The 16,834-nt window shown below is 35.4% G+C and overlaps 1 protein-coding gene across 13 annotated transcripts in view; it reads left to right on the forward strand.

Annotated features, from left to right (window-relative positions):
* The window catches only part of NRG1 (neuregulin 1), a 441,354-nt gene extending 432,094 nt beyond the window's left edge, over nt 1-9,260 (forward strand). For all 13 annotated transcript variants that reach the window (XM_072405255.1, XM_072405258.1, XM_072405254.1 and 10 more), the window contains 3 exons: nt 3,211-3,341; nt 3,932-4,132; nt 5,174-9,260. In XM_072405255.1, the coding sequence (XP_072261356.1) occupies nt 3,211-3,341; nt 3,932-4,132; nt 5,174-5,846 (1,005 nt within the window). In that variant the 3' untranslated portion in view covers nt 5,847-9,260. The remainder of the gene's footprint in view (nt 1-3,210; nt 3,342-3,931; nt 4,133-5,173) is intronic.
* Nucleotides 9,261-16,834: the final 7,574 nt, after the last annotated feature.

Consider the following 16,834-nt stretch of genomic DNA (forward strand, 5'->3'; position numbering starts at 1 on the left):
AAAATAATGAAATAATAACTTGAGTGTACTGTTTATTTACATTTCTTTTGTTCATACAAAGAATTTATTGTTACTTGACATTTTTTTTACTGTAAAACATTTGAAAATGAATCGGGTAAGCGGCTAAGGTAAAAATTTACGCCTTTAGCTTTTCCTGGAGTGTTTAGTGTTAGGACAATCCCGCCGGGTGCTCCAACAATAGTCAGCCATCATATGTACATCCCATCTACCCTGATACTGTCCTTCCATGACCTTCAAACCTTGGTGGAATCTTTTCACCTTGCTTATCACTGACTGAACCAAGGTTTTCCGGGAAGTTAGAAAGATGGCTATGCAGAAATTGCACCTTGATGCTCAAATTGCAACCAAGAATTTTGTAGCTCTCCAAGAGTTTCTGGACAATTTCTGTGTAATTTTTTGGTCGTGTGTTTCCAAGAAAGTCCTTAACAATAGCTTTGAATGATAACCAAGCATTCTTTTCAACTTCTGACATTGTCCTGATGAAATGTTCATCTTTGGTGAGCTGCCCAATCTGTGGACCATCAAACACACCGGCCTTTATTTTTTCAAATGATGTCTAGGAAATGCTAAAATTAGGTACTTGAAACAGTCTCCTTCACTTGGCAAAGCTTTAACAAACTGCTACATCAGACCCAGTTTCATGTGCAGATGCGGGAAAATAATATTCTTTCTATCAATAAGTGGCTCATGTAGAATGTTTGGATCACCTGGTTTTAGGACAGATCTTGGAGGCCAATTCCTTTCCACCCAATGCCTCTCATGAGCTCTCCTGTCCCACATGCACAGATAACAGGGATACTTGGCTTATCCACATTGCTGACCAAGAAGGAAGCATACCATTTTAAGGTCAACACAGATGACCCAATTGTGTTGGTGATTTTGCAACAACTCAATGACTCTCTTTATGTCTGCATATTCTTCACAAAGAGAAACTGAATGACCTATTGGGACTGACCCAAATATATTGCCATTGTGTAAGAGGACACACTTTAAGCTCCGCTGTCGCCATTCAGTTGAGTTATAGATGAATCCCGAGTGTGATTTGGGGTGGATTTTCCATGCAGAAAGCAGCAATCCCGAGTCACACTTGGGGTCATTAAAAAGATTAAAAAAAAACACTTACCTTGTTCCATTGCCATTTGTGGGTAGGTTTTTAAGTTTGACCCGTTTCTGGAAGTCCATTTAATCAGGAACAAATCAAAACTTTCAATTATAGATATAGTTTTATACACATATACCATAACAATCCTGATTTTGTGCTAATAATTTATCAGTCACTTACTTTCATCACCACACTTTTTCCTCCATTCGGGCAGACAGACCAAAGGAGCCAATCCCCTTTCTGATGTAAACTTATACAACGCAGAGTCACAGGGCTAAGATAAAGAACTTTAAAAAGCTTCAGATATTTGTATTTTCTGATGCACACTCAAATGTATTTTCATATAATTAAAATATACTTCTAATTGCTTACACCTGAGCTAAAATTTATGAGTGCACCCAGTTTTTAATCCATATATTAAAAATACATCTGTAGCCCTTATCATACTGTGCAGTTTCCAGTCCAGATATAGCCTTATCCTTATACAAATGTGCACTGTCCAATCACCTCTTTGTACTTCCTTGTGCCAACACCTATTTACCTTTACTATTATTGTATAGGTCTCACCTTCTAGGAGTATCAACTGTGATGCGTGCTTGCCAATACATCCTAATATGAGTCACCACTCTATATCATAAATAAAAGGTTGGAACATATATCAACATCAAAATGTGCAATAAACTTTTTGAGGATTGATGTGTTTAAATTGCTAATTGCATTTACTGCGGCTTGTCCTCATATACAATACTTATCAACTGATTCCCTCTTTCCCTTTACTGTTTGTAATCCCCTGCCTGCGGGTTGGCATTTCACATGGCAGCAGGAAGCTGCTCACAAGTCAGTGGAGTCTGTCTCCTACATTCGCCACCTATGTGTGTATAAACACTTCCATTGATTGAAAACCACTTCCACGTTTTGAGGAGCTTTCCCCTGCATCAGAGCCATACACAGCAGCAATGGCTCCGATATTGGACAGGGCAGCCGTCGTCCCCGGCTAGGAGGACATGGACAGCTTCCCCCAAAAGGGGATCAACTGCCAGTCATCCTTTCGATGCATGTGAACTCTCATAGTGAGATTCCCATCCATCAATACCAGTCCTATTACGGATGCCCCAACATTTGGAACAGGGATTAAATTCCAGTCTATATGCCCCATAGGGAACCAGCATGGTATAGAAGTATAGTTTATACTCACATCATATATAATACAATATATTACTTTAATACATGAGTCCACATATTATTAAATCATAATACACTGTATATATACATAATGATGTCAATGTATTACTAACTAATTACAAAAATGTTCTTACATCACTATCCTGTTAGAGAATCATATAGTGCCAAGTATGTTCAATACTTTTACATCTTAATAGGTAAAATATTTGCCAAGTTATGCAAATACAATTGAATTGCATTTTGTGATGTAATAATTTCTTAAAGGGGGTTTTTACTCATGTCCAGGGTTAAACCAGGTATGTTATAGCAATACACAAAGCCACAGTCAGTTCTAAAGTACTGCAGAAATAAAATTTCTCTGGTTCAAAGTATGAAAGTAACGAAAACCGGCACTGGGATTTCATCTGAATGAGCCACTGGGCGTATAGCCGATGGTAGACTAGGATACTTTATGTTACATTTATTTTTCTTGTTATACCCTGAAGTTTTCACTATACAAAATGAACAGTCACTGAAATGATCTCCTGGCTCTCGTAAACCATAGGTATGCCAAATGGCATCTTATCATGTGTTCCCTTTGTCCACATCCGCAAACCCTCGACACCTTATGAGGGGCCCAAGACGTATCTTAATCACCGAGTTTAACTTTGAAATATGCAAAATAGGCTTGTTCTACAAATGTGCATTTTACATTTTATTTGTATGTGTTTAATGATGTATATCAATCTGCAAACTACATTTCAGATTTTTTTTTATAGTAGTAATTTAGAAAAAAGGCTATTTTTGTAGCCATCTTTGTAACCAGCTTGCTATTCAGACACATGTATTTCATGTATATGTATATTTTTTGTAGATCATAAAGTGCACCTAAGTAATGAATTTTGTGTTTTTATCCTCTCATTCAGCAATATGTTTCCAAAAATGTTATAGCCAGTGAACATGTGATAGAACGAGAAACAGAAACATCGTTTTCTACAAGTCATTATACGTCAACAACACATCATTCAACTACAGTTACGCAAACACCAAGTCACAGGTTTGTGTGATCTTTTTTCAACATTCATGATTACATTTTTAAAACACCATAAAGAACTGAGACATTCTAATTGTGCAAATCAACTTCAAGAGGACTACTTGACAGAAACATTCATTTATATTTTGGTATATAATTATAACATTATTTACATAGTGATTTGTTCAATGAAAGTGCTAGTATATTCATTCTGTGCAAATTAAGCAACATATTGCACATTAGGCCAAAGGCTATTTGTAAAGAATCGTAAGTTGTATGAATGGCACTAATTTAATTTTTTTGAGTCAAATGTAAAAATTAATTTTGGGTGATGGTAGCAGAATCTAAAGCCAATATGTATGGTAGTTAATACTTTTAAAGTAAATTTGAATGTTTACTAAGCTTTCCAAGTAAACTAAAGTGTGTTTACTTGAAACATCCAACCATGTATTATCAAAATACCATTTTTTTAATGTTCCTTTGGAAATCTTGTTTTGAGTTTAAGGTCAGAAAAATCTTTTTTCAAAGGTAGCCAGGTGGAATTGACAGGATGTTAAATGTATACTAAAGGTACTGTTCTAAACTTTGTGTTTGTTTTTATTTTTTTTTCATAGCTGGAGTAATGGTCAGTCAGAAAGCATTATTTCAGAAAGTCACTCAGTGATTGTGACATCTTCAGTAGAAAATAGCAGACATACAAGTCCCACAGGACCGAGGGGAAGACTTAATGGTATTGGAGGTCCTAGAGACTGCAGCTATCTTAGACATTCTAGAGATACACCAGATTCATATAGAGATTCACCACACAGTGAAAGGTAAGACCAATCTGGTGTTATAATGTTTTACAGAAATAAAAACCTTACTACATGCAATATGTTTACAAAAATGCCTCTAGCTCGACCTTCTAGTAAATATGTAATAATTAAAAAGGAAAATACAACAATCCTCAACCTACAAACAGAAAGGGGACCCCGTCCTCTTTTATTGTAATGCAGATTTAGGAAGTCCAAGTTAAAATCCATCCAAAAGTCCCCTGTAATAGTGGGGGCAATATACCAACCTCTCAAGTTGCCTGCATCTCCCACCTTCCCTCAGTGTTGCAGCGTTCATCAGGCTGTACTTCATTTATCACTTTCCAAAGAATTTGATTGGGTATTCATAGTGCATACAACTTCACCTTAGACCGATGATCCAGGGAACATCTATATGTTCGGAGGATCAGGATACACTATTGGAGCAAATTGGACCATGCTTTTTTATCTTCCTTTGGATCAGCTTTGAGTATATAGTTTATATAGTTTATACATAGAGTTTTCATCTCTTGATTGAACTCTATGAACTTCTTCAACCCCACTTTAAAACTATATGTAACCACTAAGCACTGTAAACATCTGATTTGCAAAGCACACATTCACTTTTTAACTGAACAATTACTCTTACTATTACAGTTTCTAGTTCATACATTAACCTAATAAATTGGTGGTATCCCTAATTTACTGTACAGCTTAATTTTATCTTTAACATAATGAAAGGTATTTTACTATTTCACATCCAACTCTTTCATAAGATCCTGGAATCAATGTAATCCAGCTGGGTGTTAGCAGATCACCCATCAATTAGCTTTGTCTGTGAGTAACTTTACCCTCATTCACATCATTACTGCCCACGGCAATGCAAATTTGGTTAAACAAGTTTTCTATATATATATTCTCTGTGTGTCATGAGAGACTTAGTGTCCTGGGTGAAGGAAATAAAATAAATAACATTACATACAACATTAACAATTACGTATTCCTACCTGAAATGGTAATTTAAGATTATATTACAAAAACTGATTTCATTTATTTATGGTTTAGATATGTTTCAGCAATGACCACTCCAGCTCGTATGTCACCAGTGGACTTCCAGACTCCTATATCACCGAAATCACCGTCGATGGAAATGTCTCCAACAATTTCGAGCTTAGCTGTATCAGTTCCCTCTGTGGCTGTCAGTCCATTTATTGAAGAAGAACGACCTTTGCTTTTGGTGTCACCTCCAAGGTTACGGGACAAAAGATATGATTTATATTACCACCATCACCACTATAACCAGCAGTACAATTCCTACCATCACAACCCTGCTCACGACAGCAGCAGCCTGCCACCAAGTCCTTTAAGAATAGTGGAGGATGAGGAATATGAAACCACACAAGAGTATGAGCCGGCAATGGAGCCTGTAAAGAAACTAGTCAACAGCCGGAGGGCAAAAAGAACAAAACCCAATGGCCACATTTCCAATAGATTAGAACTGGACACTGACACAAGCTCTGAGAGCAGTACATCTGAGAGTGAGACAGAAGATGAAAGAATAGGCGAGGATACACCTTTCCTGAGTATACAAAATCCCCTGGCGACCAGCATAGAGTCAGCCAGTGCATACCGACTTGCAGAAAGTAGGACTAACCCAACTAGCCGATTCTCAACGCAAGAAGAGTTACAAGCAAGGCTGTCCAGTGTAATAGCTAACCAAGACCCTATTGCTGTATAAAACAAATAAAACATAGATTCACCTGTAAAACTTTATTTTATATATGAAGTATTCCACCTTAAATTAAACAATTTATTTTATTTTAACAGTTCCGCAAGTAGAAAACAGGAAACATTTTATAACTTAAGTATATGTAAAAATGTGTTATGTGCCATATGTAGCAATTTTTTACAGTATTTCAAAATAAGAAAGACATCAATGGTGCCTTTATGTTATGTTATGTTGACAACAGTTTTTGTATGTCCCAGTGATTGCTGTCCCACAGTATTTTTGCAGACTGCTTTATCCTTCATTTTTTTTTCCTGGCTTTTTGTGCATTGCATTAATGGTGTCGACTGAATGTATGATTTGCAAGAGTTACAGCAATCAACTGTTTGTTTGTGGTACTGTAGATTCCTGACTAACTGTCCATGTAATGCAGTACTCATAAAAATACTGTTTACTTTTGTAAGAGAAATTCTATTGCTATCGGTATACAAACCAATTTATGTCTGCTGTTTGCCAGCCAAAGCTTTGCTTTACAAGGCACTGATCTAATAGTAGATTGAACAGCATGCTACTATTAATCAAAGCAGGATACAGAGACGGCAAATACACAATGTCTAACACTTATTGGAAATGCAAATGCTACTGTGACATAATTAATGAGCAAAGTGAAATGTTGTGGAAAACTACCAATATAGACTGAACTGGTATAGTTATAATATTGGATCCTTAATATTCACAGGTCATTGCCCCTCCCCGCCATGTAAAACTTTTCAGAACTGGCAGGCTTAGGGTAAACTTTGTACATTGACCTTGCAGAGTGACAGTAGGCCATAGTATATGACGGGACTTTTAAACTGTAGCCTTAGCATGCCATAGTGACCTGGAACCCTGGAGGCATGCACAATGCAAGTCTATACTTTCTGTAAAAGGTCACAGAGGTGCCGGTATTGCAATATTCAGTGCTGTCTGGGTGTTCCTTACGTTCAATTAGTAGGAAAGTCAGAATCTGAACACTCTTCAGTTTTCTGATTTTGTGTTAAAGTGACTCATCACCACAGGGTCACTTCTAGAAAGAGTGAAATTCCTTCCCTTTAGGCAGTGAATGCCATGGGAAAAGCTGTTGTTTCACTGCTTCCCAAACACTGCGAACATTGGATATTTCTGTTAAATACCTGTTAGCCCTGACTCAAATATTGTTTCCCCCGATTGCTTGAACATCCTATAGCGAAGTCTGGCAGTATAAACCACAGTGTGCAGTGACGGGATCAACACACTTGTGTGGAATTTGTACAGCAGACGGGGAGCAGGGAAGCACCAGCTTTTCAACACCAGCTTGTTTGTATTTATTATTTAATCGGTGTGTATGGTGGCTTTAAGAAGCTGCTAACACACAACAACATCTATTGGCACCTGCTACCACGCTGCAGGGTTAAATGACAAAGCTTATATGAATAGTATATTTCTTTTGAGACAGAAATCTCTAATGAAAAATTTCCAAAAAAAAGTTTAAGAAGGAAATATAAAAAATAAAGGTGCAATCATTTTTGACCATTTTTATTTTTATTGTTTTAAAAGTGTATTGTTTTTTTTATTGTGTGTTATACAGGGTTTACATAAGACACATGAACACTATAGATTATTTATGAAATAACAAATTTGTTTCTTAGCATAGTCAATACCCTTTTGATTAAAGGGGATTTTTTTAGATGTTTTATTTTTTATGATTTTTTTATAGGACGAATATGAAAGATGAAGTAATTTCATTTCCAGTTGGCAAGATAAGTGGGCATCCTAGTTTGATATAAAGAAAATGTATTTATTTGAAAAGCACGTTTGCATTTTACAGGCTGATAAACTGCATGAGCACCTGGTAGGAATGTGCATGACAGTGATAAAATAAGACTCAGTGACTGTTAGTAGTTTCAGTAGTTTGGATCCATGTTGGAAATATTGCACCTTTTACAATCAGAATGGTCCTTTTTTTCTTCCCGTCCAATTTTCCTATATTAAAGGTTGAGCATGATTCTACCTTTAAACTACCTAATTTTTTGGGACAGCTTAAAACATGGTCTTCCATATGCAATGTAAAACAATGTATTACAAATACTGGAAAGAAGAAATCAATGTGTGTCCATTTGCTTTGTTTATAGTTAATTTCTGTTTGCTATGTTATCTACAAAAAAAGTTTCATTAGATAGATTTCATAGTTACCATTTCCACTGTGATTTTTTAAAGAATGATGCTGTTCAGTTTACATCTCTTAATGCCTTCTAAACTCTAGAGATTTCCTTTCTGATCTCAATTACAGAAGCCATTTCAACACAGCCATTTACCCCCTCTAAAAATGTAAGAAATGGCTTTATAATTGAAAAAAAATCAAAAAAAAAAAAATCATGCAGTCAACACTCTCTGGTTTAAAATTGTTGCAAACATTACCAGAACAAACTTGATGTAAGGGTGTGAATAAAAAGTTTTGAATGCCTGAGCTTTTGAACGAACATTTGCGTTTTCTGTAATAACTTTTTGTCAGCCTGTTGCTTTGCTTCTAAATCTGCTAAAAACAAAAGTTTTTTTTTTTTCATTTTTACACTTTCTTTTTTTTATGCCACAAAAAAAGAATATGTTACACCTGCATTTGTGGGACTCTCTGCAAAACTGACATGGATTACAATATTTTGCTTGTTAAGTAACCTGCACCTCTAGTTTTCAAAGTGTATCTCATGCATAGTAGTAACTCCAGCCTCTGCTTTTAGGCCATATTGGCTAATTGTAAAATTGTACTTTATTAACAAACACTGCTGAGTTATAGTAACTACACACCTGGCACATATCACAAGGTCCAATATATATGTTTTTTTTTTTTTGTGTAAATACATATTCATGGATATTTTACTTATCACGTTACTGTTCATTATATGTTTTGTGTCTTTAGCCCTTTATATGTGTATAAAGGTAAATAAATATAAAATAAATTCTTTTATTTATGTTTAGGCCACTAAGCTAGGAGAGATATTTCATACAATTTTATGTTAAATGTTTGGATTGTTTAAAAGTCCTACATGATTATATTATTATTATTATATTTTTTGAGAATGTAATGTATTCTCCTTTATTTTTTTTTTATGTTTCAAGTAATTTATTGTTCAGGAGAATGTAAAGGTAAACTGCTGAAAAAAAAGTTAAGGATAGCAAGGTACTGAGAAAATACTAAAGAATTTATTATCCCAACAACTAAGCAATAAGCAATTGTTAATATATTTTTGGGTTGTAATTCCTTATCTGCAAACAAGCTGCTGATGCAATAAAATACTACCATATACACTACAGAATTTTGTGAGAGCCAGCTGACATGACCGAATGAACTGACCACCTTGATTCAGATTTTCAGTAGATATTAATAAAAATGGCTTTCCCTCTGCCTACGTATTCTGCTCATGCTGTGAATCTCTTCTAATTTCTATACACCTTGCACATGAAAATCTGTCTGAAAACATTTTTTTTCTTTTGCCAATGTGTAAAGTTTTTTTCCTTAATGACTAAATAACTACCTTATAGATTTCTGCACTACAATGTTTCAGAAAGGTAAATATTATGCAAACATATAATAAGCAATGAAAATGCCAATGGAAATTTCCCACAGAAACCCCAAACAATGCACAACACATCAATGTCAGAAACAACAAATTAGCTACCCAGATTTTTTTACCAGGACACAGCTAAAAATCTAGCAATATAATATTGATTATAGTATAATTAGTCTATAATAATTATAGACTATAAGTCTATATAGAGTATAATTTAGTCATTGTGTATTTTCTAAATCCTCCATGCATTACCTACAGTGCAGTCAATATAAAGAGTTTAACGTGAGTAGGGGTCTGTGTTGATGGGCTTTTGGTCTGTGTAGATGGTACAGTTTGACCCTAATTAGTATTGCATTGGACGTCATTAGAATGCATTTGATTTGCAGTTCACCAACCCTGAGCTGCATTTGTCCCGGTAAAGTTTTTAATTCCCATTAACTTGAATAGGAACCATTTCATGACTGTACATCTTTCTGACTGACATGATACTCTAATCGGCCTATGAGCATTATTTTCTGACTGGTTAGTCCAGCCTTTCTCAATATTTTTAGCACGGGTGAGCCTTTAAAATATCTTTCAGGTCTTTGGGAACCCTACTATAATGAATATATCCCCAGCTCACGGTACATTAGTGTGGTGGTCAGTAGGAAAAATGCCTCTTACATTGCTGGTCAATGGGAGGAATGTCATGTTAACAGTTAGCCAAAAAAATTGTTTCTATTAGTTAAACTGAACTGTGAGACACAAATTACTTACTGCTCAAGAAATCCCCAGCAACCTATGGAGGAACCCAAGGTTCCACGGAAACCATGGTTGAGAAAAATTGGGCTGGACTGCAGTTAGACTAAAAGAGGATTTAAAAACTATACAACTGTAATACAGCACATGACAAATTTGGGCTCCATATCCAAATGCTTTTTCCTATGTGATGTTAGTTTATATATAGAGCCAAGGAAAATTCCTCCTCTTTTACCAAACATCATCATATGCCACATCCCCATTTACAATGAATACAGCAGATACAAATAGATGATTTCGAGACTTTAAATCAATTAAGTTCAATGTACACCATTGATAGGTAAAATATAAAACATTAATTTATTCAAAACCAAATTAAAACTACATAAAACCATCAAACTGATCATAACATTTGCATAGTTGGTCTGTTTTATGTTTACACATTAAAGGACTGAGAAAAAATGGATATGACACTTTTTTCAAGTGCCATGTACCACATGTGGGTGTATTCTCTGCTGAATGGCATTAAAACACGTTATAACATACCCTACCTTAATAAATGATTGTACATAAACCCTAGCATAAGCTAGCGTAAACTTATCACACCATATAAAACATCCCATTTTTTTAGATTCAAGCATAAAATATATTCTATAGATAGCAAAGTCTTCTTTCATACAAAAAAAACTCAATCTGTTTTTTAATTGTCAAATTTAAAAAAGTTTATTCAACCCTTGAATGACCGTTTTATGTTGGGTAAAATGTTCCTTAACCAGTCCTGTACAAATTACTCTTACTGCTATGACTGGGTATTACAGAGTAAATAACCCAAGACTGTGTATGTTCAAAGGTAGTTTCATTGACATTTGGCTTTTTTCTCAATTAAAAATTTAGTGAAAAACTAAAACAGAAAATATCAGACATATTTTTAGCTGCAATGGCATGGTCAAGATTGTTAAAACTACAAATTGTGAACTAACTGTGCATGTAGCATATACTATGTGCATTACATTGTTGTCAAACTGTTTAAAATGTACATAAAGAATAATTTCCTAATAATAACTCAGATGCAATGAAATTCGGTATTTACGTTTCATTGATACTTTTAAGTATGTTCATCAATTTGTATGAATGTGAATATATAACATAGATGTTTATATATATATATATATATTTTTTTTTTTTAATTACATTTTTAAGTAATGTTAACAGGATGTGCAATTCATTGTGAATTTAGCAATTCTAGTGAAACATTTACTAGAGACCACAGGGTTACAACAATATGGAGGACCCTAGTTTTGAGGACATCCATCAGTCTACAGTGAAAGTAAGCACATAGTAGATACAAATTCAAACGTTCTATGGTCACCTCAGCAAACCACAATACTGGAATATTTCAGGGCTATCACCTTCAAATTATTTTGCTTGGTATAGAATTAGATTTATAAGCAATTTAATAAATTAGGTTAGATCCTAATATTCTAATGAATAAAAAGCTCATCTCTTAGGATAAGGATGGGTGTAATAGTAGTAGTTAATGTGGGTAATTTCAACAAAAAACACTCAGCAGCAACAGTCAAGATTTGAGAATAACTAGGGCAACTTATTTGTCCATTGAATAAGTTGACCTGCCTGCTCGCATGAAGCTTTTTTGTCTTGTTAGTTGTTCTAAATAGAACATATTGGAAAGATTCTGATGTAAAAACAGGCCATGATCACAGATGTGTGTGATGTAAGAACAATGTTACACTTTACATAAGATGATCAACTACATGCTTAGAGCATGAAAAATGTGAAACATCTTATCAGAATAGGCATGATACTAGTAAGTTGATACACAATGGGCCAGCTTTATTAAACTTCTCGAAGACCGGAGAAAATAGACTATGATTGGGTGATCCAGCAAACCTGCAATGGGTTTTCTAAAAATCATTAGCTGGCAAAGAATTTTAATACTGAATTATATGCAATATACACTATATATTTGTACACATATATCTTAAAAACTGTTACAAGTAAATAGCTGATAACACTATGGGCCTGATTTATTAAAGACTGGAGAAGATAGACTATCCGGGGTGAACCTGGGTGATCCAGCAGGCAAGATAAATAACATCTTGGCACCCCTGAATGTACACCGCAGGCAACTGTTGGTTTGTTAAATATATAACATTGGCTAGCTTGAGCAGAGCTAGTGTTGGGTTCCTAAAAGAAACTTAAATGAATATTTGATGTTTTAGACTATTTCATAATCCCAAATTTTATATTTCATGATTTCCAAAAAAGCAACACTGAATATAAGCATTAGCTTGGGTACCAAACACTTTAAATCCAAAATCCATTTTGTAGTTGTGCACCTTTCTTTACTGACTTAAGACTTCTCTGGCCTTTTAGTTTCATATTCATTTAAATAAGGGTAAATTACTTTCCTAATTTTTACAACTGCTCACTATTTCTTGTAACTAAACTAATCCTGCCTTCTTATGTAGACAGATAGTTTCTACTGTAATGCAGAGGTGCTGAAATACCAGGAAAGGCGGTAGGGCATCTATGGTTCTTTTAGTATCACATGTTCACCTGTGATTGACAGGCTGAATTCAGAAATGAGAGTAAATTACTGTAATGCATTGTGAAACCACATGCGGCCCCCCCAAAAAAAAAAAAAACAGATAATCTGTCCATCACTTTGCTTCTATACATGTTATATTCTCATAAACATATTTACTATTAGAATGTGCCTTGTTAGAATATGGGTTTAGTTGGGTTTTAATGCAAAGAAACTTACATTAAGCTTTATTCAAATTCCAAAGCTAATATTACAATTAAGGCTGGGATGTGTAATCTAAATAAAAAAGGGCAAATATGTTCTTTTTTAAACAGTTTCATGGTTCAATGTAATGTCAATAAAACCTAAGGCGCAATACTGAATTGCCAGTACGTAAAAAAATGAGTAAAAAAAACGTAAAATAAATATTAATGAAAAACATGTGGCCTTTCATTCCTAGCTTAGGATGCTATTTTTTTATATAGCACCATCATATTACACAACACTTTACAAAGTCCAAAGTCATTTCACTAACTGTCCCTCAAAGGGGCTCTCAATCTAATCCCTACAATAGTCATGTGTTATTAACAAAGACTATGGACAATTTTGATAGTAAGCAAAATATTGGATGTTGCATGTTTTGGTTGGTGAGCAGAAACCAGAGTGCCCAGAAGAAAATCACACAAACACGAGGAGAACATACAAACACCTTGGAGACAGTGTCCGGATTGAGATTTTAACCTGTAAGCTAGAGCTGCAAAGGCAAACCACTGCACCATCAAGTTTTACAGTTCCTTCCAAACCACCGATATGGATCATTCAATAAATTAAGAATAACATCTGAATTGGTTGCGTACTATTTCCTAGTACACATTTCATGTGGGAAGCATAGAAACCAATGGATCAGCATAGGTTTTTGGTTCAGGTAAGGACTACATCAACTATGATATTAAAATTTAAGACTCCATATACCCCACCCCTTTTCAGTGAATAGTAAAACACAAACTAAGCAATCAGTTAATACATGTAAGCAATCATTCTTATATAATATCAATACAAGTACCTAAAGATACATATGATGGACATACTTTCAACTTTTGATTTTTTGTATGTCAAAGCAATTTTTTCAGTTTTGCCAGGCAGGATGTGAGGGAAAATTGGGTCTTTATACTTGCTAAAAAACTAATAATAAAAAATATAGTACCACCCCTGTGCATTCTAAAGTTTACTTTCCAATTTTGTTCATATTTACTTAACTCCAGGATTTTATAAATAGCCCCATAACTCAGCATTATGCTATAAGAGGCTGCAAGCTGAATTACACACAGTCTGTTGTCATTGGTAGGTTTATGTTAGCTAGAGCTCACATTTTTGAACCTTTTAATGTTTTCCCTTTGTTTTTGTATCAGTCATGTTATTTCTTTACGATACAGGGCTCGTTTTTTTTTTCTTTGTTAAAAATATATTATTTAATATATTTTTTTTTTATTTTACATTTCCCATGAGAAGCATGACCTTAAATTATATATTTAAATTTATGGAGTAACATATCCTGGACTGAATATCATGTTCTACATTTATTTTAAAGCGAAACTAAACGGAAACAAAAAAATCACACTTACTTTTAATCCCGCAGGTCATTCCATGGCTTTGGACCTTTCCTCGATCTGGTCCCGCACTGTCCTGAAATTCTTCTTCATCCTGGTGGGGACCTTGCTCCTTTCTACGTCACCTGATCAGGATGAGATCAGGTGATGTAGCCCACTGTAAAAGGGAAAAAAAAAAAAGCTGATTTTACTGTGCATGCCTGACCGGTATCCCAAAGGCTCTGCTTTGAAGGGGGGTGGTACTGCGCCTTTTTTAAAAAACAAAAACAAAAAAAGGGTGTTCCATTTAAAAAATAAACAGACTTTTACTTTATATAAATAGGTTGTCTAACCTTTTATGTAAAGCAAAAAAACTGAGTTTAGGTCTGTTTTAACTACAAAACCTGTGCCCAAATGTGTGACTTTTTATTACAACGTAGTGTTCCTTCCCTCCTGTGAATCTCCTGCAAAACATTAAAGAGAAATGTTACAGCTGCCCAATAAAAGAAGACTACATTCCATGATTTCACAAGGGATTATTTTTCCTGCAGTCCTGAATTTTATATAGGACTAAAGGTTGTTCTCTTCTTTTAAGCTTCTTCTATAAAAATATTATAACCTCACCTGCCTTATCGCAATGTGTTAAATACTCTCAATCCTGGTTCCAATCCTCGCGGCCCAGCTTGTATGTGCGTAGGAGTTCATTTAGAATACCTGCTTTTAGGCACCACACATACATTCTCACCTATTCACATAAAAAAGTAGAATGTTATGGTTGCACTGGCAGAAGTTTATTAACTATACCATGATAATGTGCACTCGGCACTTATGTTATTTGTTAATTGCACTCTTTGTCTGTACAATGTGTCTCCACTAGTGCCAAGCCCCTAGCTCTGCTGAGCATTTCCCATTCACCTGCCTTTTATTTTGCATGTTTCTTTTGCATGTTTCTTTTCAGCCCCTGTGTTGACCCCTTGTAGTCCAGTCTGTTGTTTCCTTATCTATCTTCTTGTGCTCTTCCAGTGTTTCCTTTGTCTTCGGTGACCCCCATGTCACCCGTGCCTTTTGTGTCTTCCTGTGTCTCCTGCATTCCCCTCTGTCTTCAGTGAGCTCCATGCTAACCGTGCCACTTGTCTCTTACTGTGTCTCCTGTGTTTCTCTGTGTCTTCGGTGACCACGCTGTCACCGGTGTCTATTTTCTGGATTTCTTGTTTGCTGCCTGCCTCGACCCTGGCCTTCTTAGACTATTCTCTTGCCTGATGATTTGGTACCACAAACTGTTCTCCCCACTCTGGTGTGCGTAAGGACTACAACCTGGCAGCAGCCTGCAGTGCAACATCCTCACTCCTAGAGGCTCTAGAGAAGACCAAGATGCTGTTCAGATACTGCACCTTGGCCCTTCTCAGGCCTCACACCACTATTGTGCAAACCATAGCGCCCCCTGGAGGCTCCGTATTTCCAGATGTGACACACCCAAGGGTTCTTGCCATCTAATTAGTCTGTGTTTGTTTTCTGAATCGAAGGTAAGGGTTTGGAAATAGCTGACTGACATGAAGATTTTCTTGTTTTTGTTTTGTTGTCACAATTTTTCTAGTGCTGACTTTTTGAACTCTTAATACAACCATGTTTCAAAGTACGTGGATTTTAATTATGACTTGTCATTGTAGGAGTAGAAATTTTACCTGTGGTATGAAGATAAATGATCTACTGAAGACCGCACAGAACAGCATGGGAAGATGAAGAACAACACCCTTAGCTGACTTTATCACCCACTTTTTCACACATGTTACAATACACAAGGGTCTAATCAAACACAACATTTTCAGTTAACAGCACAATCTTAACTCATTTCTAAAAGAATAAAAGTAATATCTGAATTAATTACTAGTGCAGTAACAAGAAGACAAAAGATACCACATACACTGGATTTCGTGTTGGATTTTAAAGGCACATATCCTCAAAGTAATGACCAAATCAATCTTGTGTTGATTAAAAACAATGTATTTTAATTAAAATGCTATTTAATCCATAAAAACATATACATTTTGAAAAGTTACAACTACATAAAACAGTCTTAGTATATCCTTAGCATAGGTTGTTCTCATTGAGATCCTAGTACAATCAACAATTCACATATGTAGATGTATTTATGGCCTCCTGGATTTCCCTTGTATGGGAATATGTTATTGAATATTACCTACTTACCTGTTTGTCTAAGATCAAACCATTATATACTCATACTGAATTTACTGAATTTAGTACAGGTTGACTAAAATCCCGCAACCTTGGGACCTGAGGAGTGCCGGATTTTAGAGCCCTCACGGACATCTGGCACAGTTCCAGGGAGCAGGCAGCAGGGACGTCTCACAGTATATTTAGTTTAGCAAGTGTTTCTGTAGAACAGCACCAAAACATTAGTTGCCAAACAGTGTACCGCAGTCCCTGTATTTATTATGTAATCTGAAATTCATGCCGGGAAACTGAAGTAAACGGATTATCGATTGACGGATTTTCGATTGTCAACCTGTACTTGGCTTATGCGCACCA

This window comes from Pyxicephalus adspersus, chromosome 3 (assembly GCF_032062135.1).
Source record: "Pyxicephalus adspersus chromosome 3, UCB_Pads_2.0, whole genome shotgun sequence".
Classification (NCBI taxonomy): Eukaryota; Metazoa; Chordata; class Amphibia; order Anura; family Pyxicephalidae; genus Pyxicephalus; species Pyxicephalus adspersus.